The sequence below is a fragment of the Athene noctua genome, chromosome 22, assembly GCF_965140245.1.
Source record: "Athene noctua chromosome 22, bAthNoc1.hap1.1, whole genome shotgun sequence".
Lineage (NCBI taxonomy): Eukaryota > Metazoa > Chordata > Aves > Strigiformes > Strigidae > Athene > Athene noctua.
Window position 1 is genome coordinate 8,659,523 of NC_134058.1, and position 19,769 is coordinate 8,679,291.

The following is a 19,769-nucleotide window of genomic DNA, read 5'->3' on the forward strand; positions in this document are numbered from 1 at the left end:
TCAGGAACGGCCGCGGCGCCGGCTCCGGGGCCGCCTGGGCCCGCCGGGAAAACGCTGCCGGGCCACCGGCTGCCTGCGATGCCGGCGCCCGCCCTCCGTCCCGCCGCCCGCCCGCCCGCGGCAGCGCCGGGCCCCGCGCTGAGGGGAGGCCTCAGCCCCGCCCGCGCCCCGCGGACACTTCCGGGGCCGGCGCCGCTTCCGCCTCCGGTTCCGGGCGAGGCGGCTGGCATGGCGGTGCTGGCGTCCAACCCCAGCAACCCCGTGGTCTTCTTCGATGTCACCATCGGCGGGCAGGTGGGCTCGGGCGCTGCGCGGCGGAGCCGGGGGCCGCAGCGGGAGGCGCTGCGGGGGTGAGCTGGGGTGTGGTGGGGGTGCAGCGGGAGGGGGTGCGGGGCTCGCAGGGGAGCAGTGGCCGGGGGGCTTGCGGGGGTGCTCCGGGAGGGGGTTGCGGGGTGCCCGCCGGGGTGCCCTGCCGCGGTTGCTTGGGGGCGTTCGAGCGTTCGTTGCGGGGCCTGCGGGGGGGCGGCTGAAAGCGCTCGGAGGGGCCCAGCGGGAGCGGGGCGCGGGGCAGAGTCGGGGGCTGCAGCGCTGCAGGGGCGCGCGGGGCAGGGCTGGCAGCAGGGCTGCAGGGGAGGGGTGCAGGGGTGCGCGGGAGGGGGCTGGCAGGGGTGGGGGGTGCAGCGGGGGGGCGAGTTTGTGGCGCTTCCCCGGGCGCGGCGGTGGGGAGGCTGGTGCGTGTGCGAGGGGGGCCCGGAGGGCTCACGGGGCCACCGTCTCCCCAGGAGGTCGGCCGCATGAAGATCGAGCTGTTCGCCGACGTTGTACCCAAAACAGCAGCGAACTTCAGGTGAGGAGCAGGCGGCGTTTCTGCAGCTCGGCCTGGGTCGGCTGTGGAGACTTGTGTGTGCAGGAAGGGCTCAGGGGGCGGAGGGGCCGCCTGCCCCCCAGAGCCGCTGCGCTGCTTTGCTCCTCTCTCCGTTGCCGGAGAGGTGCGGCCGTGCGGCACCCCGATGCCCTGGGGGAGGCCGCCTGGCCGGAAGGTGAAGGGCTCCAGTCCCGCTCCGCTCCCCGTGTGGAGCTTCTCGTACGCTCGGTGCCCTTGGGAAAGGCCGTACCTTGAGGGCACGGCCACGCGGTTCTCTTGGCGCTGACCGCGGGATGCACCGCTTGGGCGTCCCACTGCCACGGGAGAGATGGATGTAGCCTCTTCTCTGGGAAACACGGTGCCTGCTCCACGTTCACTGCCCCTTACGAGCTCGGCGTTAAATATCTGCCCTGCTCGACTGCAGAAAGCAGAGAAGTCTCTTTTAAAATGGCAGTGGGGAGGAGTTGCTGCCGGTTACGGTTGCACCGGGGTCGTCCCCGATGCAGCAAGGGAAGTCCTGCACACCAGGCAGTGCACGTTGGCTGAACGCAGCGCTCTGTGTCCTGCGGGGGCAGATGTGCCTCACGCTCCGCTCTCTTTTTTGTCTTGCAGGCAGTTTTGTACGGGCGAATTCAGGTAAGCGGCTTACGGTGTCCTGTAAAGTAGCCCACCCGGAGAAACAGGAGTGGCTGAGTGGGAAGAAGGCTCGCTTGGAAGCGTTTCTTGCCCTGCCAGTACAAAATGAAAGAGTTGCAGACAACTGCTCTGATGAAATTGGGATGAGCTCGGTCCGTCGCAGAGGTGGCGGCCGTTCCCTTGCGGGCATGACTTTGTTCGTGCTCAGGTTGCTCTGAAAAGCCCTGTCTGCACATCCCACCTGCTCGTGCTGCAGAGGGCGGTGGGATCCCCTAAAGGTGCTGGCTTGGGTGGTGTAGGGAACCGTGTCATTTAGCGGGCAGAGCTCGCTCGAGGTTTGCCTTTGCCTCGGGCAGCACCAGCCCGGAGCCAGGCTGCAGCACTGGGTGGTCTGTCAAGGCAGTAGTAACGTGTAGGACAAGCCCTTGGAATTCCTGGGAGGGTTTTGTGTCGGGATATGCAGTAAGTTGCAATGGTTTTCCTTGTCCTTTCCTTGCAGGAAGGATGGTGTCCCTGTAGGTGATAAAGGAAGCACTTTCCACAGGTAATTCCTCTGCTTTTGTTTAGGCACTGAAGTAGCAGTCTGAGGTAGATGTGGTTTTGAGAGCTGCCTGGGGCGTTATTGGTCTGGGAGGCATCTGCAGGTCTTGGCTGATAGCGACCTTCTGTAGCTCTGGGGCCTTTGGGGGTCTGTCAGGTGTGTACGCTGGGGTCACTGGGAGGGATCCCCCGTGCCCGGTGCGTCAGGTCAGAGATCACGTTCTGGCATCCGTCCTCTAATCGCTATCCCTGGTCGAGCAGCAGCGGGTCCCGAATTGCCCGCTAGCAGCGAGTAGTTAATCTTTGTTGTAGACGTTAGACTGTAGCATTCACAGCCGCTGATAAGTGTCGTTGTGCAGCGAGGCAGAACTCCTGTTTGCCCCATGTGAAGCTTCTTGAGACATCTGTCTACTGAGAACTGAGCATTGTTTTACTTCTTCAGGGTAATCAAGGATTTCATGATCCAAGGAGGTGACTTTGTAAACGTGAGTACTGCTATATTCCTTTGGTGCTTTTCCTACGTGGTATATTAAGCAGCTGCTTCCCAGGGTCCGTGCTGATCTGTGGGGTCTCTTGGCTCTCTTTTGAGGTACTCTAGTCACTGGAGGTTTCCTCGTAGCATTGCTGCCGTCTTACTGCCACAGACTATAATGTACTTGAAACCAAATCTTGGGTGAGCATAGCTTGTCCTTCCCAAGATATTTTCTCTCTAAAAGAAGCATGGCGGTACAGCTAGAGGCTTCTCAAACTTGCAGAGTTTGGTTTTTTTTTTTTTACCGTGTTGTCATTCCTCCTTCTCCTGTCCCCCCAAACAAATTTCTGTTAGCTCTGTGGAGAGAGACCCTAGGTACGGAAGCAAGTGTCTAGTGCAAAGGATAGTTAAATAAAAACTAACTGTTTGTTAGTGAATTGTCTGACAATAGAAAAGAATTTTGTGCCCGCAGTGGTGGTCGTGCTCTGGCTTAGGGATAAGCCGAGGATACGGGGAAGCCTGGAGGACCACAGGGTCTCTTCCCTGTCCTAGGACCCAGTAAAACTATTTCCTTCCTGGAAGTATTTCAAAACATGAGGGGGATGATAAAGCTTTTTTGATACAAAATTGATAAAGCTTGGTTGTGTGAAAGTCACCAAGAGACCTGACCGCAGAGCGGGTGGCTCAGCCACCCCAGACTTGCAGGTAGTTGCTGATTGTGATGCTGCTCAGCTGTCCCAGTGGACTTTATTACTTCCATGAAGCTCAGCAAGCATTGCAGATTGCACCAGTATTTGTGATTCATAAATTACACTTGCTAGAGTTCCACTTGAGGAGCAAGGACAGTCACACTGATCACTCGAAACGGGTCTGTGTTCCTGTCTCGGAGCTGAGAGTAAGCTAGACAGAACAGGGGAGAAAGAAGCAAAGGCTAGGCAAGCAGAGCAGCAGATGTGGAGCTGCACATGGTACATTACTGGCATCTTATCTTCCTGTTAAGTTTGTCCTCCTAAAGAACGTCTGTCTTAAGCAGAAAGGCAGTGAAGGGAGGCAGGTTGCAGCAAGGCAGAAGAAATGGGGCTGAAGTGACACAGGAAGGGGAAATGATCTCAGGGAAGGGATCTGACCCCTGTGCTGGGCACTGGTGAGGCCGCCCCTCGATGAGTGGGTTCAGTGTTGGGCCCCTCACCCCAAAAAGTCCATTGAATGACTCGAGCGTGGCCAGAGAAGGGCAACGGAGCTGGGGCAGGGTCTGGAGCACAGGTCTGCTGGGGAGCGGCTGGGGGAACTGGGGGGGTTCAGTCTGGAGAAGAGGAGGCTGAGGGGAGACCTCCTGGCCCTCTGCAACCCCCTGCCAGGAGGGTGCAGAGAGGGGGGATGAGTCTCTGGAGCCGAGGAGCCAGCGCCAGGCCCCGAGGGAATGGCCTCAAGCTGCCCAGGGCAGGGTCAGGCTGGCTCTGAGGAAGGATTTCTGTGCAGAAGGGGCTGCTGGGCGTTGGAATGGGCTGCCCAGGGCAGGGGGGGGAGTCCCCGGGATCCCTGGAGGGGTTGAAGAGTCGGGCTGAGCCAGCGCTGAGGGATCTGGGGCAGTTGGGAACGGTCAGGGTGAGGTTCATGGTTGGACTGGAGGAGCTTCAAGGGCTTTTCCAACCCAGACGATTCTGTGATTCTGTGAAATCAACCCAGGGAAGTGGCTGTTGGAATAGTGAATGTAACTGACTGTGCCAGAGATACCGGGCTGCATTGCTTCTGCAGCTTTCCCCAAATGGTTCCTCACTGCAGCATCTGTCAGGCTGTTCTGTCGAAGGGTCCCTGCTCAGTCCTTTTGGCGTCATACACGGGAGTGTCTCTGCAACCCCGGACCAAAGGGCAGGGTGGCCTTTCAGCCACGCCACGACTTATGTGTCTTGCCTGAACCATGCGTCAGGCTTGTGCAAAGTTACAAATTTGTGAGCAGTCAAAGCTTGCAATGTGCAGCTGCTAGGGGCCACGCTGCTTTAACTTAGAAGCGTCTTGAGGGCTGAGGGCTGGGGCTTGTCCTTGTAGTACAGGATGTCTCGACTTGGTAGAAAGTTCAGCAAAAGGTAGAAGCTCCATCTTTCAGAAACTGTCTTTGATGAACAGTGAGATCACTTCCCTAATTCCTATAAAATCACAGAAAATAAGGTGAAATAAGGAAGCAGCAACCAACTTTTTCCAGGCAACCACTTCCCTTTTCTCACCAGCCCCTACTTTGATGTCCCCTCCCCTTTCCCTGCCGAGGCCAGGGGGGTCCATCCCAAGCCATCTGTAGCCTCTGTCTCTCTCTGGGAGACTTGAACCTGATCCTTACCACCTCTGTGGGTTTCTGCCAACACGTGGATGGCAAAGGATGTGCTGTGGAGTTAGAATCCACTCGATGATCCTCTTCAGAAATGAAACATTGAACGTGTTCACTGCTGGTGTGTGCAGATGGCAGGACGGCACCCATTTTGGGCTGGGTTTAACCCTGTCCTTTGGCTTGGGCATTTTAAATTTAGTTTTTAAATGGAGCTGTTCCGTAGCAGTTGCTGTGGCTGAGTGGGCACCTCTCTCGCGCAGGGCGACGGCACTGGAGTAGCCAGTATATACAGGGGTCCTTTTGCGGATGAAAACTTCAAACTGAAACACTCTGCTCCTGGGCTGCTCTCTATGGTGAGTATAAAATAGGGACATTCTAAGACCAAAAAGCTTTTGGTATTTTCTCTGTGCCCTTTTCCGAAGCGTATAAGTGATTTGCCAGACAACAGGAATCTCCAGCACCGGATACAAGGTCTAAAAGACCTGCTTTGTAGCTCCTGGCCAGAAGGCTCCTCATGAGTTAATGTGTTGAGCGACACAGTCCTGATCCTGCAGCATCCTTTCTTTTTTACCTGCTTGGCAGCCTGAGCAGCAGCACATGTGGGTGGCTTGGAAGTTGTCTGTGTTGGTTGTCTGCAGCTCTTTGGGTGTCGTGGGGAGAGGGCAGTGGGTGGGTGGCGACAGCTCTGACACGGGCTGTGGGCACCTGGAGGCGGCTCCGGGGAGACCTTATTGCAGCCTTTCAATACTTATGGGGGCTTATAAGAAAGACGGGGACAAACATTTTAGCAGGGCCTGTAGCAATCGGTCAAGCAGTAAAGGTTTTAAACGAAAGGAGGGTAGATTCAGACTAGATAGAAGGAAGAAATTCTTTATGAGGAGGGTAGTGAAACACTGGCCCAGGTTGCCCAGAGAGGCCGTGGAGGCCCCGTCCCTGGAAACAGTCAAGGTCAGGCTGGACGGGGCTCTGAGCAACCTGATGGAGGTGAAGATGTCCCAGCTCATTGCAGAGGCCTTGGATTAAGTGACCTTTAAAAGTCCATTCCAAACCGTTCTGTGATTGGAGGATCCCCCCAGAATGTCTGGGGGTGCACGGAAGGGCACATGCAGGGGGTTGTGTGTGCCCCACGGAGCGGTCTGGGCTGTCCCCAACAGCACAGCGCGGTGAGCAGGGTGCCCCTAAAGGTGCAGGAAGGAGTCCAGGGACCCTCAAGCAGCACAGCGAGGGCTTCAGGATGCCCCCAAAAGATGACAGATGGGATCAGCAAGGACATTGCAAAAGGCTCAGCCAGCGAGCGGCCAAAAGCCCCGGGGTCCAGGGTGTGCCAAAAGGGCTGCCGAGGGGCAGGGGTTGCACAAAGACATCCCTATTGTCATACCCCTAAGAGAGAAGGGAGCACCTAAAATCCTCCCCATACAAGAACCGGCAGGTGTTAAACCAGAGGAGAAACCTCCCCCTCCTCCCCTGTCCAGGATGGCCCTCTCTGGCAGTAACTGGCCTAGCTCTGAAGAGATAAGTCCAGCCACCCCCAGCTCCTCTAATCTTTGAGGACTGGCTCGATCTCAAGGGGATTAATCTCGTAGCAGATTAATTTGTCACCTTGACTGCAACCGGGGGTGCAGGAGGGAGCCCCCCGAGGAGTGTGGAGATGTCACCAAAGGCGCCTCTGACAAACAGAGGGCTGCAGGGTGCACCAAGGGCACACCAGGGGGTTTTGGGTGAATCGAAAGGCGCATTGAGGGGTGAGGGGAGACCCAGTCGGCGCAGCCACAGGTCCAGGGTGCATCGAAAGGCACGTGCATGGGGACTGGGCACACCAGAAAGCAAAGCGAGGTGTAGGGGCGTCCTGAAATGGAGCCCGGGGACTTGGGGTGCCCTTAAAGCGACAGCCAGGGCTCCAGGGATGCAGAGAGAGGCACAGAAATGGGTCCAGGGTGTTCCAAAACTCAGGCTGAGAACCCAGGAAGCACAAAAAGGGACATGGGCGTGTCCAGCCACCGCCTCTTGTGCTTGCAGGGAGCCTTGCTGGCGAGAGCCCGCTCTGCCGAGCCCGTCTGTCTCCCACGCAGGCGAGCCTGGCAGGCAAGAGGAGGACAGGGGTCCACAGGGAGGTGGGAACCTTGGGAGAGGTGGCAACCTTGGAGAGGTGGCCTTGGGCAACCCTGTGCCCCTGGACACGTGCACCAGGGGCTGTTTCCTTGGCAACGGGGCCTGTACACACACAGAGAGGTCCTGAGCAACGGGCCCCTCCCAGCCCCCACCGAGCCCGTTATGACATCAGCGCACAGAACAAGAGGGGTTCTGGCACAGGCCCTGCACACACAGTACCTGGTGGTGCTGCCAGTGCTGTGTCAGTGGGCTGGTGCTGGAGGCACTGGTAGAGCTGGTGCTGCCAAGGGAACTGGTGCTGCTGGTGCAAGTTCTGTTGGAGCTACCAGTGGAGCTGGTGGCAGCGCTGGTGGAGCTGGTACTGGTGCAGCCGGTGCTGCCACCGCTGCTGGTGGTGGCTGAGCCTGCAGGCAGCTGCCCGTGCCCTGCCACTCCTTGGGGTTGGCTCCTCTGTTGGCAGCCGACACCAGGCAGCGCCCACTAAGTCCTGCCTGGCACCGGTCCCCAGGGATAGACGAGGGGAGGCGGTTCAGTGCCCACCCCCGCCGGGCCATGAGGAGGATCTGGCGGTGGCTGTGCAGGAGGGACAGGAGCAGGGGGGCAGGGGAGGGTCCCGCGTCCTCCAGGATCAGCGGTGGCCATGAGCCGCCGCCAGAGGCACGGGACGAGCTGCACCGTGCAGCCGCCACTGGCAACTGGGCCCCAGCGCGGCCGCTGGTGGAGGAGCGCGACACCGACTGCCGGGACAAGGCCGACAGGTAACGGGGCGCAGGCAGGCGGGCGCTGGCTGGGAAGCTCCGGGGCTCTTTTCCTCCCCTGGGGCTCAGCTTTGTGCCTGGGGGCGTTGGTCCTCGAGGGAGGTCAACACGGAAAGGGCGGGCAACAACGGGCCCTTCTCCTTGCCGTGAGCTGTGCCCACGACTGGCTCTGCTCTTTGTCTCTCCAGGCGCGGCGCGCGGCCCGTGGACGCCCGAGGGCGGGAAAAGAAGGGAGAAGCTGCTCCAGGCCAAGCCAAAGGGGTGTCAGAACCCAGCACTCCCCGTGGGGCAGCAGCGAGGCGGTGTGCACCCGCCCTGCCGAGAGCAGGTAGGACTCTCCGGGGTGGAGGAGGGATGGGCAGAAGGCCTGTCGCCTGCCCTTGTGGCGGCTTGCCGTGGAGACGGGCCGTTTGGAAATGATGATGTGGTGTGGCTGAGGATCCAGGAAAACGTGCACTGCCGGGCCTTGTCCCTGCAAAGCAGAACTCTCGAGACGCTCATTCCTTCGGGGCTCATTGCTGATCACTTTGAGCCATCCCGTCATCCCCCTGGCACAGGGAAAAGAGACGTGTCTGGAATCTGCATTTTGACAGGTCCCCCTGGCTTTGGGGTGTGTGGCTGTGCTAGGGTTGTCTCTGGAAGCACGACGGTTGGGAAAGCACTGTAGGCATCAAGGAGCTGTGTGAGCTCACTCTGGTTTCAACAATATGTGTGTTTAATGTAGATGAGCCTGCCGCCTGCTTGGAGTCGGCCGTCCGTAAGTCGCCATCAGATGAAGAAGGCGTCAAGGAGAGCCAGAGCTTTGGGCCGGAGGTATGCAAAACCAGAGATTTTCAATTCGAGTCCTCCTTCCCGTGCTAATGCAAAGCCAGACTTTTCCATGAATCGTGTCTAAGGCAGAGTTATTGAAAACTCTTTGATCATCTGATGTCAAGCAGCTGACAGTCCTCTTCTGGTTGTATGAAATGCTGCTGCTGTCTCCTGGTTTGAGCTGATTCCCTAAGTGCTGTCCATTTGTGTTCTGTAACTTTGAACAGGCAGAAAATGTCAGAGCCCGAGTACTGACGGTGGGGTCAGATTCATCCCCTTCCCACCTGAGCCCTGGGACACGTCAGCCATCAGAAGGTGTCCAGGCGCAAGTGTGTCTGACAGAATGTCACCAGTGCCTTCGGGTGCAAGGACAGCTCTGTGAGGACGTCACTGAGATGCGAGAAGAAAACAAGAGCTTGTCTCGTCAGCTGAGCAAAGCCGAAAGAAAAGCTGATGGGCTGGAAAAGGAAGTGGACCAACTGAAAAAAGCCCTCTTGGAAAAGACATCGGCTTTAGAGCAGGCAGAAAGAGAATTACAAAGGTCCAAAAGGCAGACAGAGGACTGGCATGATCTCTGCCTTATGAAAGATCAGAAGAGAGAAGATGTCACCAAGAAGGCAGAAGAGCTGCAGCAACAACTGGCCGAGCTCCAAAGTGAAAACTTTTTGCTGCGTCAGCAGCTGGGAGACGCGCAGAACAAGGCCGCCCAGGAACGAATGGTGAGTGGTGGTGCCTTTACATGCGAGGCCGACAAGGTAGAAAAAGAGGTGAGGTGAGCACTGGCCAAGACTGACTTAAAGGAGAGCGGTTCCCAAGGCCGTCTGGCGCTTCTAAGAGTCGGCAGGTGTGCGGTACGTGCGCGGGAGTCCTTCGCTCGGCTTGGTTCTGTTCTGCGCTGGTTTTGTTGGAATCGCGGAAGGTTCTGACAAGCCTTGAGATGTTTATAGACACACACGTACGTAGAAACGCTGAGGCAGGCGTTGGGTTGCGTTTGTGTAGCAGAACAATGGCGTGAAGGATGATACACAGAGCTGGCTCTAGGAAGCCTTGGCTGGGATCACGGGAGAAAGGGCTGCAGTCCAACGACAGCTCCCGCGTTGGCCTCCAGTTAGATTTTAGCATTAACTTAAGGAACAAGCCCAACCCCACAAAGGCACAGTCTCGGCATCTTCCGAGGGGAATGTGCTGGGAGACAGAAATCTTCACCGAGTGATGACATTTCTGCAGTCGTCTTCACTCGCCAGGGATGGCTGGAGACCATCAGCTGTGCAGATGCCCTCTTCTTCCCGTGGATGCGATGGCTTTGCTTTGCGATGCACTTAGAAAACTGATCTCGGTCTGTGAACTAGTAACTGGAAGTAAAAATACGGACTTGGGCTTATTTTTCTTTGTACTCGTTGTTTCCCTAGAGAACAGAGGCACAGCTGCAAGGAGAGCTCGTTGATGCTGTCAGAAAGCAGCACACAGCAGAAACTGCACTGCAAGACTCGACGCACCAGTGCAGTCGCCTGAAGGAAGAAAACTCCCGCTTGCAGGAGGACCTGGACAAGGCGAAGGCCAAGGTATACAAAGGCTGTCAACACGTTAATGTCTCTGAAGCTGTTCTGAGGCACGGACGTGCTGTGATGCTGCAGGAGGAGTGAGCGCCTTTGCCGCGGAGCCTGTCTGGAAAGGAGGGATGGGTGGAAGCTGGAGCATCTTGTTGGCAAGGGCTTGAAAGGCGCACGTACTTTCCGAAATCCAAGCGCCTTTTCCCTGGGTTGAAATACAAACTCAGTGCATTGACAGCCATGATCTCGATGCATCCCTTTGATGGAGTTTCACCGAGACTTGAGACCCCTCTGCTCAAGGCAGGTTCTTTTTCCCCACATACAGGTGCGCGAACTCTCCGCAGACTTGGAGCTGCTGTCCCAAAAATTTCTGCGGCTGGAAGCTCTAAATAAGGAGATGGGACAGATGGTGACAACTCTGTCAGATCGCTTGGCGACTCCTGGCCCAGCTCACACCACAGCAGAGCAGGAAGAGAAGCGATATCAGAGTCAGCTTTTGCAGGTCAGTTCATGTACCATTGGTATCTGTCGTCGGCGTTGCGTCCTCTTGTGGTTGCGCTCACGACTTCTGGGGGTTTTGTCTTGGGCACGTGGTTCTCTTTGTTAGTGCTGTGGGTTTGGCTTTCCCGTAGGGAAGGCGGGCAGCTGCAAAAGGCTGCGTCAGAGTCTGTGTGTCGTGTGTCCTGGGACCAGTGGGCGTGAAAAACACGCAGCCATTTTGCTGCTCCTCGTCCAGGCAGCGTTTAGGCTGTTTAAGAGCTTTTATGTCAAAGTGGCGGAAAGAGCAGGTTTGTTGAGAGGGCTGGGCATTGCCTTTGTCTTCCCGTTTCTTGAAGTTGCATCTTCTCTTTTAGGTACAGGCAGCCGCTGAAGCCAGAATAGAAGAGATGAACACCACTGTCGCCTCTTGGAGAAACGAGCTGGAGCAGATCATTAGAGCTCAGGCACTCGAGCTGGAGAGAGCACAGGAGAAGCAGGAGTCGACCGCCCTGCTCCTGGCTTATGCTCAGGCAGAACTGAAGAGCTCTCACAAGCGTTTCTGTGTGATGGAGGACGTTGCAAGAGTTCTCAGAAACAAACTGAATAAGTAAGTCCAAACTTTTTTTTCCCCACCTAATACAACAGGACCCTTTTCATTGTGGCTTTTCCAGCCCACGTCCCTTTCTTGGATCTGGGCAGCACGATGTGTGCACTTCTGCAGAGCCCACCTTGGGCTCTCCCATTGCCGAGCCCTGGTTTTGTTTCTCTTGACGGACCCTGAAGTAACCAAGCCGATCAGGCCTGTCTGGAGGGTGGTTTAGTTAGTTTTCTTGGAAAGGTTTTCTGCAGCCGCCTCCTCTTGCTGCACGTATGGTGGAAAAGAGGAGCTTCCTTTCCCTTCTGCTGTTACCCTCCAGCTGAGGGGAGACACACGGGAAAAGGCAGAGGGGACAGAACAGGAGGCTGTGAGGCAAAAATAATCTCTTTGCTGTCCGTGATAACAGTCTGTGTTTACCGCGGGAGGAGGGAAAGAGCCCGGAGTCCTTACGACCCTCTGGGAAAGGTCTGACAGAGACCTCACACAGACTGCTTGGAAGCCCGAGCAGCAGCACACGCGGGTGGCTCGGAAGTCTTGTGTTCCTCAGCCCAACAGTGCAGCGTCACACCTGGGGAACCGCTTGGTGCCACCGTGAGCAAGAGTCGTTTTTGCACGCTCCTGCATTTCTCACAGGGCTAATGAGAGGCTGGCAGAAGCCAGCAGGAACAGCGGCGAGACTCTGCAGCCAGAAAGCGGAGGTGCGAGCAAGGCCAGGGCACCGAGCGTCAACCCATCGGGCTCAGGTAAGCAGCTCCAGATGTGATTCTTCAGTGCTCGGGCGGGTTAGGGATTACGGTTGGGTTTGGCTTGAGATATTGAAAGCGTAGAAGCCTTTTCCATGTCATTCCTGGTCACGTGGAATTAGGAGACAGAAGTTGCTTGCTCATCCTGCAGAGCATAAAGCAGGTCTTGTTAGGTGGAACCCCAGAACAGGGAGCGGGATCTCCAGAGAAGAATTTCCTGACAGTGCTTCCTCTGGAGTTTCTTTCACGGGCTTTAGAAGGTTGGCTCCTTATGGTCAAACATGGAAAATCTTATTTCTTCCGTTGTGTGTGTCCCTTTCATCCCTTCTGGTTTCCTCTGGAGGCCTTCAATCTCTCCAGACCTTCACAGCGTCCTGTGGCAGTTGAGAGTTGTCCATTGCCTTTGTGGGCTCGGTCTGCTGTGGAAGTAACATCGGATCTTTCTTTTTCTCTCCCAGCCACCGGTAAACGTAAAACCAGATCTGGTGAGGATTGTCGCCGGACATCTGCTCTTCTGCCAAAGGTCACCAAAGCCTGGGATATCCCTGCTGGGGCAACACTGTCCGACAGTGACAGTTTTGAGGGAGAGTTATTAAAGTGATAGAAAACACTCAGGAAAGTTGGTGGAAATTCTTTGTCGCCCCCATTCTGGCGAGTGAAAGCAGCCATGGAGGCCACGCCCCACAAGGGCCGGGGGAATCCAGCCGTGTTCCCCGGGCACAGTCTCCCCTCCCTCGGGTAGAGGGAAAGGACCGCGGGCTCCCTGTCGCACCCGAGGGGCCGTACGTCCCCGCCTCAGGGTGTCCCATTCTCACAGGGGGTGTGTTTCAGGGCATCTCCGGAGCCCTGAAGGCCACCCGGGCCCAGCCCTCCGCCTCCGCCACGGCTCTCGACACCCTCCCGGCGTCATCCGGCGGCTCGGGTCAGGAACGGCCGCGGCGCCGGCTCCGGGGCCGCCTGGGCCCGCCGGGAAAACGCTGCCGGGCCACCGGCTGCCTGCGATGCCGGCGCCCGCCCTCCGTCCCGCCGCCCGCCCGCCCGCGGCAGCGCCGGGCCCCGCGCTGAGGGGAGGCCTCAGCCCCGCCCGCGCCCCGCGGACACTTCCGGGGCCGGCGCCGCTTCCGCCTCCGGTTCCGGGCGAGGCGGCTGGCATGGCGGTGCTGGCGTCCAACCCCAGCAACCCCGTGGTCTTCTTCGATGTCACCATCGGCGGGCAGGTGGGCTCGGGCGCTGCGCGGCGGAGCCGGGGGCCGCAGCGGGAGGCGCTGCGGGGGTGAGCTGGGGTGTGGTGGGGGTGCAGCGGGAGGGGGTGCGGGGCTCGCAGGGGAGCAGTGGCCGGGGGGCTTGCGGGGGTGCTCCGGGAGGGGGTTGCGGGGTGCCCGCCGGGGTGCCCTGCCGCGGTTGCTTGGGGGCGTTCGAGCGTTCGTTGCGGGGCCTGCGGGGGGGCGGCTGAAAGCGCTCGGAGGGGCCCAGCGGGAGCGGGGCGCGGGGCAGAGTCGGGGGCTGCAGCGCTGCAGGGGCGCGCGGGGCAGGGCTGGCAGCAGGGCTGCAGGGGAGGGGTGCAGGGGTGCGCGGGAGGGGGCTGGCAGGGGTGGGGGGTGCAGCGGGGGGGCGAGTTTGTGGCGCTTCCCCGGGCGCGGCGGTGGGGAGGCTGGTGCGTGTGCGAGGGGGGCCCGGAGGGCTCACGGGGCCACCGTCTCCCCAGGAGGTCGGCCGCATGAAGATCGAGCTGTTCGCCGACGTTGTACCCAAAACAGCAGCGAACTTCAGGTGAGGAGCAGGCGGCGTTTCTGCAGCTCGGCCTGGGTCGGCTGTGGAGACTTGTGTGTGCAGGAAGGGCTCAGGGGGCGGAGGGGCCGCCTGCCCCCCAGAGCCGCTGCGCTGCTTTGCTCCTCTCTCCGTTGCCGGAGAGGTGCGGCCGTGCGGCACCCCGATGCCCTGGGGGAGGCCGCCTGGCCGGAAGGTGAAGGGCTCCAGTCCCGCTCCGCTCCCCGTGTGGAGCTTCTCGTACGCTCGGTGCCCTTGGGAAAGGCCGTACCTTGAGGGCACGGCCACGCGGTTCTCTTGGCGCTGACCGCGGGATGCACCGCTTGGGCGTCCCACTGCCACGGGAGAGATGGATGTAGCCTCTTCTCTGGGAAACACGGTGCCTGCTCCACGTTCACTGCCCCTTACGAGCTCGGCGTTAAATATCTGCCCTGCTCGACTGCAGAAAGCAGAGAAGTCTCTTTTAAAATGGCAGTGGGGAGGAGTTGCTGCCGGTTACGGTTGCACCGGGGTCGTCCCCGATGCAGCAAGGGAAGTCCTGCACACCAGGCAGTGCACGTTGGCTGAACGCAGCGCTCTGTGTCCTGCGGGGGCAGATGTGCCTCACGCTCCGCTCTCTTTTTTGTCTTGCAGGCAGTTTTGTACGGGCGAATTCAGGTAAGCGGCTTACGGTGTCCTGTAAAGTAGCCCACCCGGAGAAACAGGAGTGGCTGAGTGGGAAGAAGGCTCGCTTGGAAGCGTTTCTTACCCTGCCAGTACAAAATGAAAGAGTTGCAGACAACTGCTCTGATGAAATTGGGATGAGCTCGGTCCGTCGCAGAGGTGGCGGCCGTTCCCTTGCGGGCATGACTTTGTTCGTGCTCAGGTTGCTCTGAAAAGCCCTGTCTGCACATCCCACCTGCTCGTGCTGCAGAGGGCGGTGGGATCCCCTAAAGGTGCTGGCTTGGGTGGTGTAGGGAACCGTGTCATTTAGCGGGCAGAGCTCGCTCGAGGTTTGCCTTTGCCTCGGGCAGCACCAGCCCGGAGCCAGGCTGCAGCACTGGGTGGTCTGTCAAGGCAGTAGTAACGTGTAGGACAAGCCCTTGGAATTCCTGGGAGGGTTTTGTGTCGGGATATGCAGTAAGTTGCAATGGTTTTCCTTGTCCTTTCCTTGCAGGAAGGATGGTGTCCCTGTAGGTGATAAAGGAAGCACTTTCCACAGGTAATTCCTCTGCTTTTGTTTAGGCACTGAAGTAGCAGTCTGAGGTAGATGTGGTTTTGAGAGCTGCCTGGGGCGTTATTGGTCTGGGAGGCATCTGCAGGTCTTGGCTGATAGCGACCTTCTGTAGCTCTGGGGCCTTTGGGGGTCTGTCAGGTGTGTACGCTGGGGTCACTGGGAGGGATCCCCCGTGCCCGGTGCGTCAGGTCAGAGATCACGTTCTGGCATCCGTCCTCTAATCGCTATCCCTGGTCGAGCAGCAGCGGGTCCCGAATTGCCCGCTAGCAGCGAGTAGTTAATCTTTGTTGTAGACGTTAGACTGTAGCATTCACAGCCGCTGATAAGTGTCGTTGTGCAGCGAGGCAGAACTCCTGTTTGCCCCATGTGAAGAAGCTTCTTGAGACATCTGTCTAATGAGAACTGAGCATTGTTTTACTTCTTCAGGGTAATCAAGGATTTCATGATCCAAGGAGGTGACTTTGTAAACGTGAGTACTGCTATATTCCTTTGGTGCTTTTCCTACGTGGTATATTAAGCAGCTGCTTCCCAGGGTCCGTGCTGATCTGTGGGGTCTCTTGGCTCTCTTTTGAGGTACTCTAGTCACTGGAGGTTTCCTCGTAGCATTGCTGCCGTCTTACTGCCACAGACTATAATGTACTTGGAACCAAATCTTGGGTGAGCATAGCTTGTCCTTCCCAAGATATTTTCTCTCTAAAAGAAGCATGGCGGTACAGCTAGAGGCTTCTCAAACTTGCAAAGTTTGTTTTGGTTTTTTTTACCGTGTTGTCTTTCCTCCTTCTCCTGTCCCCCCAAACAAATTTCTGTTAGCTCTGTGGAGAGAGACCCTAGGTACGGAAGCAAGTGTCTAGTGCAAAGGATAGTTAAATAAAAACTAACTGTTTGTTAGTGAATTGTCTGACAATAGAAAAGAATTTTGTGCCCGCAGTGGTGGTTGTGCTCTGGCTTAGGGATAAGCCGAGGATACGGGGAAGCCTGGAGGACCACAGGGTGTCTTCCCTGTCCTAGGACCCAGTAAAACTATTTCCTTCCTGGAAGTATTTCAAAACATGAGGGGGATGATAAAGCTCTTTTGACACAAAATTGATAAAGCTTGGTTGTGTGAAAGTCACCGAGAGACCTGACCGCAGAGCGGGTGGCTCAGCCACCCCAGACTTGCAGGTAGTTGCTGATTGTGATGCTGCTCAGCTGTCCCAGTGGACTTTATTACTTCCATGAAGCTCAGCAAGCATTGCAGATTGCACCAGTATTTGTGATTCATAAATTACACTTGCTAGAGTTCCACTTGAGGAGCAAGGACAGTCACACTGATCACTCGAAATGGGTCTGTGTTCCTGTCTCGGAGCTGAGAGTAAGCTAGACAGAACAGGGGAGAAAGAAGCAAAGGCTAGGCAAGCAGAGCAGCAGATGTGGAGCTGCACATGGTACATTACTGGCATCTTATCTTCCTGTTAAGTTTGTCCTCCTAAAGAACGTCTGTCTTAAGTAGAAAGGCAGTGAAGGGAGGCAGGTTGCAGCAAGGCAGAAGAAATGGGGCTGAAGTGACACAGGAAGGGGAAATGATCTCAGGGAAGGGATCTGACCCCTGTGCTGGGCACTGGTGAGGCCGCCCCTCGATGAGTGGGTTCAGTGTTGGGCCCCTCACCCCAAAAAGGCCATTGAATGACTCGAGCGTGGCCAGAGAAGGGCAACGGAGCTGGGGCAGGGTCTGGAGCACAGGTCTGCTGGGGAGCGGCTGGGGGAACTGGGGGGGTTCAGTCTGGAGAAGAGGAGGCTGAGGGGAGACCTCCTGGCCCTCTGCAACCCCCTGCCAGGAGGGTGCAGAGAGGGGGGATGAGTCTCTGGAGCCGAGGAGCCAGCGCCAGGCCCCGAGGGAATGGCCTCAAGCTGCCCAGGGCAGGGTCAGGCTGGCTCTGAGGAAGGATTTCTGTGCAGAAGGGGCTGTTGGGCGTTGGAATGGGCTGCCCAGGGCAGGGGGGGGAGTCCCCGGGATCCCTGGAGGGGTTGAAGAGTCGGGCTGAGCCAGCGCTGAGGGATCTGGTGGAGTTGGGAACGGTCAGGGTGAGGTTCATGGTTGGACTGGAGGAGCTTCAAGGGCTTTTCCAACCCAGACGATTCTGTGATTCTGTGAAATCAACCCAGGGAAGTGGCTGTTGGAATAGTGAATGTAACTGACTGTGCCAGAGATACCGGGCTGCATTGCTTCTGCAGCTTTCCCCAAATGGTTCCTCACTGCAGCATCTGTCAGGCTGTTCTGTCGAAGGGTCCCTGCTCAGTCCTTTTGGCGTCATACACGGGAGTGTCTCTGCAACCCCGGACCAAAGGGCAGGGTGGCCTTTCAGCCACGCCACGACTTATGTGTCTTGCCTGAACCATGCGTCAGGCTTGTGCAAAGTTACAAATTTGTGAGCAGTCAAAGCTTGCAATGTGCAGCTGCTAGGGGCCACGCTGCTTTAACTTAGAAGCGTCTTGAGGGCTGAGGGCTGGGGCTTGTCCTTGTAGTACAGGATGTCTCGACTTGGTAGAAAGTTCAGCAAAAGGTAGAAGCTCCATCTTTCAGAAACTGTCTTTGATGAACAGTGAGATCACTTCCCTAATTCCTATAAAATCACAGAAAATAAGGTGAAATAAGGAAGCAGCAACCAACTTTTTCCAGGCAACCACTTCCCTTTTCTCACCAGCCCCTACTTTGATGTCCCCTCCCCTTTCCCTGCCGAGGCCAGGGGGGTCCATCCCAAGCCATCTGTAGCCTCTGTCTCTCTCTGGGAGACTTGAACCTGATCCTTACCACCTCTGTGGGTTTCTGCCAACACGTGGATGGCAAAGGATGTGCTGTGGAGTTAGAATCCACTCGATGATCCTCTTCAGAAATGAAACATTGAACGTGTTCACTGCTGGTGTGTGCAGATGGCAGGACGGCACCCATTTTGGGCTGGGTTTAACCCTGTCCTTTGGCTTGGGCATTTTAAATTTAGTTTTTAAATGGAGCTGTTCCGTAGCAGTTGCTGTGGCTGAGTGGGCACCTCTCTCGCGCAGGGCGACGGCACTGGAGTAGCCAGTATATACAGGGGTCCTTTTGCGGATGAAAACTTCAAACTGAAACACTCTGCTCCTGGGCTGCTCTCTATGGTGAGTATAAAATAGGGACATTCTAAGACCAAAAAGCTTTTGGTATTTTCTCTGTGCCCTTTTCCGAAGCGTATAAGTGATTTGCCAGACAACAGGAATCTCCAGCACCGGATACAAGGTCTAAAAGACCTGCTTTGTAGCTCCTGGCCAGAAGGCTCCTCATGAGTTAATGTGTTGAGCGACACAGTCCTGATCCTGCAGCATCCTTTCTTTTTTACCTGCTTGGCAGCCTGAGCAGCAGCACATGTGGGTGGCTTGGAAGTTGTCTGTGTTGGTTGTCTGCAGCTCTTTGGGTGTCGTGGGGAGAGGGCAGTGGGTGGGTGGCGACAGCTCTGACACGGGCTGTGGGCACCTGGAGGCGGCTCCGGGGAGACCTTATTGCAGCCTTTCAATACTTATGGGGGCTTATAAGAAAGACGGGGACAAACATTTTAGCAGGGCCTGTAGCAATCGGTCAAGCAGTAAAGGTTTTAAACGAAAGGAGGGTAGATTCAGACTAGATAGAAGGAAGAAATTCTTTATGAGGAGGGTAGTGAAACACTGGCCCAGGTTGCCCAGAGAGGCCGTGGAGGCCCCGTCCCTGGAAACAGTCAAGGTCAGGCTGGACGGGGCTCTGAGCAACCTGATGGAGGTGAAGATGTCCCAGCTCATTGCAGAGGCCTTGGATTAAGTGACCTTTAAAAGTCCATTCCAAACCGTTCTGTGATTGGAGGATCCCCCCAGAATGTCTGGGGGTGCACGGAAGGGCACATGCAGGGGGTTGTGTGTGCCCCACGGAGCGGTCTGGGCTGTCCCCAACAGCACAGCGCGGTGAGCAGGGTGCCCCTAAAGGTGCAGGAAGGAGTCCAGGGACCCTCAAGCAGCACAGCGAGGGCTTCAGGATGCCCCCAAAAGATGACAGATGGGATCAGCAAGGACATTGCAAAAGGCTCAGCCAGCGAGCGGCCAAAAGCCCCGGGGTCCAGGGTGTGCCAAAAGGGCTGCCGAGGGGCAGGGGTTGCACAAAGACATCCCTATTGTCATACCCCTAAGAGAGAAGGGAGCACCTAAAATCCTCCCCATACAAGAACCGGCAGGTGTTAAACCAGAGGAGAAACCTCCCCCTCCTCCCCTGTCCAGGATGGCCCTCTCTGGCAGTAACTGGCCTAGCTCTGAAGAGATAAGTCCAGCCACCCCCAGCTCCTCTAATCTTTGAGGACTGGCTCGATCTCAAGGGGATTAATCTCGTAGCAGATTAATTTGTCACCTTGACTGCAACCGGGGGTGCAGGAGGGAGCCCCCCGAGGAGTGTGGAGATGTCACCAAAGGCGCCTCTGACAAACAGAGGGCTGCAGGGTGCACCAAGGGCACACCAGGGGGTTTTGGGTGAATCGAAAGGCGCATTGAGGGGTGAGGGGAGACCCAGTCGGCGCAGCCACAGGTCCAGGGTGCATCGAAAGGCACGTGCATGGGGACTGGGCACACCAGAAAGCAAAGCGAGGTGTAGGGGCGTCCTGAAATGGAGCCCGGGGACTTGGGGTGCCCTTAAAGCGACAGCCAGGGCTCCAGGGATGCAGAGAGAGGCACAGAAATGGGTCCAGGGTGTTCCAAAACTCAGGCTGAGAACCCAGGAAGCACAAAAAGGGACATGGGCGTGTCCAGCCACCGCCTCTTGTGCTTGCAGGGAGCCTTGCTGGCGAGAGCCCGCTCTGCCGAGCCCGTCTGTCTCCCACGCAGGCGAGCCTGGCAGGCAAGAGGAGGACAGGGGTCCACAGGGAGGTGGGAACCTTGGGAGAG

At 57.4% G+C, this 19,769-nt stretch overlaps 2 protein-coding genes across 7 annotated transcripts in view; both read left to right on the plus strand.

Annotated features, from left to right (window-relative positions):
• The first annotated feature begins 51 nt into the window (after positions 1-51).
• On the plus strand, positions 52-12,495 carry LOC141969092 (uncharacterized). Of its 3 annotated transcripts, XR_012634988.1 has the most exons (9): positions 52-294; positions 783-847; positions 1,478-1,501; positions 2,001-2,045; positions 2,484-2,526; positions 5,094-5,186; positions 7,889-8,028; positions 8,425-8,513; positions 8,738-8,906. XR_012634988.1 is itself a non-coding variant. In XM_074924520.1 (7 exons), the coding sequence occupies exons 2-7, from the start codon at positions 8,906-8,908 to the stop codon at positions 12,480-12,482; spliced, it is 1,140 nt and encodes a 379-aa protein (XP_074780621.1). In that variant the 5' UTR covers positions 8,032-8,513; positions 8,738-8,905; the 3' UTR covers positions 12,483-12,495. The 3 variants fall into 3 exon arrangements, 2 of the variants coding, with proteins under 2 accessions (XP_074780621.1, XP_074780620.1); XM_074924520.1 differs by lacking the exons at positions 52-294; positions 783-847; positions 1,478-1,501; ... (2 more) ...; positions 5,094-5,186; positions 7,889-8,028 and adding exons at positions 9,920-10,072; positions 10,386-10,562; positions 10,915-11,147; positions 11,772-11,881; positions 12,340-12,495 and having other exon boundaries at positions 8,032-8,513; positions 8,738-9,229; XM_074924519.1 differs by lacking the exons at positions 52-294; positions 783-847; positions 1,478-1,501; ... (2 more) ...; positions 5,094-5,186; positions 7,889-8,028 and adding exons at positions 9,920-10,072; positions 10,386-10,562; positions 10,915-11,147; positions 11,772-11,881; positions 12,340-12,495 and having other exon boundaries at positions 8,032-9,229.
• Positions 12,496-12,804: 309 nt separating this feature from the next.
• The window catches only part of LOC141969099 (peptidyl-prolyl cis-trans isomerase H-like), a 50,616-nt gene continuing 43,651 nt past the window's right edge, over positions 12,805-19,769 (plus strand). For 2 of the 4 annotated variants that reach the window (XR_012634989.1, XM_074924531.1), the window contains exons 1-6: positions 12,805-13,098; positions 13,587-13,651; positions 14,282-14,305; positions 14,805-14,849; positions 15,291-15,333; positions 17,901-17,993. Coding sequence is in view for 2 of the 4 variants with exons in the window: in XM_074924531.1 (XP_074780632.1) it covers positions 12,883-13,098; positions 13,587-13,651; positions 14,282-14,305; positions 14,805-14,849; positions 15,291-15,333; positions 17,901-17,993 (486 nt within the window). In the remaining 2 variants the exon portion in view is untranslated. The remainder of the gene's footprint in view (positions 13,099-13,586; positions 13,652-14,281; positions 14,306-14,804; positions 14,850-15,290; positions 15,334-17,900; positions 17,994-19,769) is intronic. The other 2 variants (XR_012634990.1, XM_074924532.1) reach the window with 1 other exon arrangement.

Excerpts from the sequence above, each read along its gene's own strand:
- LOC141969092 (XM_074924519.1), top strand. The coding sequence starts at position 8,906 with ATGCGAGAAGAAAACAAGAGCTTGTCTCGTCAGCTGAGCAAAGCCGAA. Across the intron at positions 10,563-10,914 it reads ATCAGAGTCAGCTTTTGCAG|GTACAGGCAGCCGCTGAAGC; the intron begins GTCAGTTCATGT and ends CTTCTCTTTTAG. Across the intron at positions 11,148-11,771 it reads CTCAGAAACAAACTGAATAA|GGCTAATGAGAGGCTGGCAG; the intron begins GTAAGTCCAAAC and ends CATTTCTCACAG.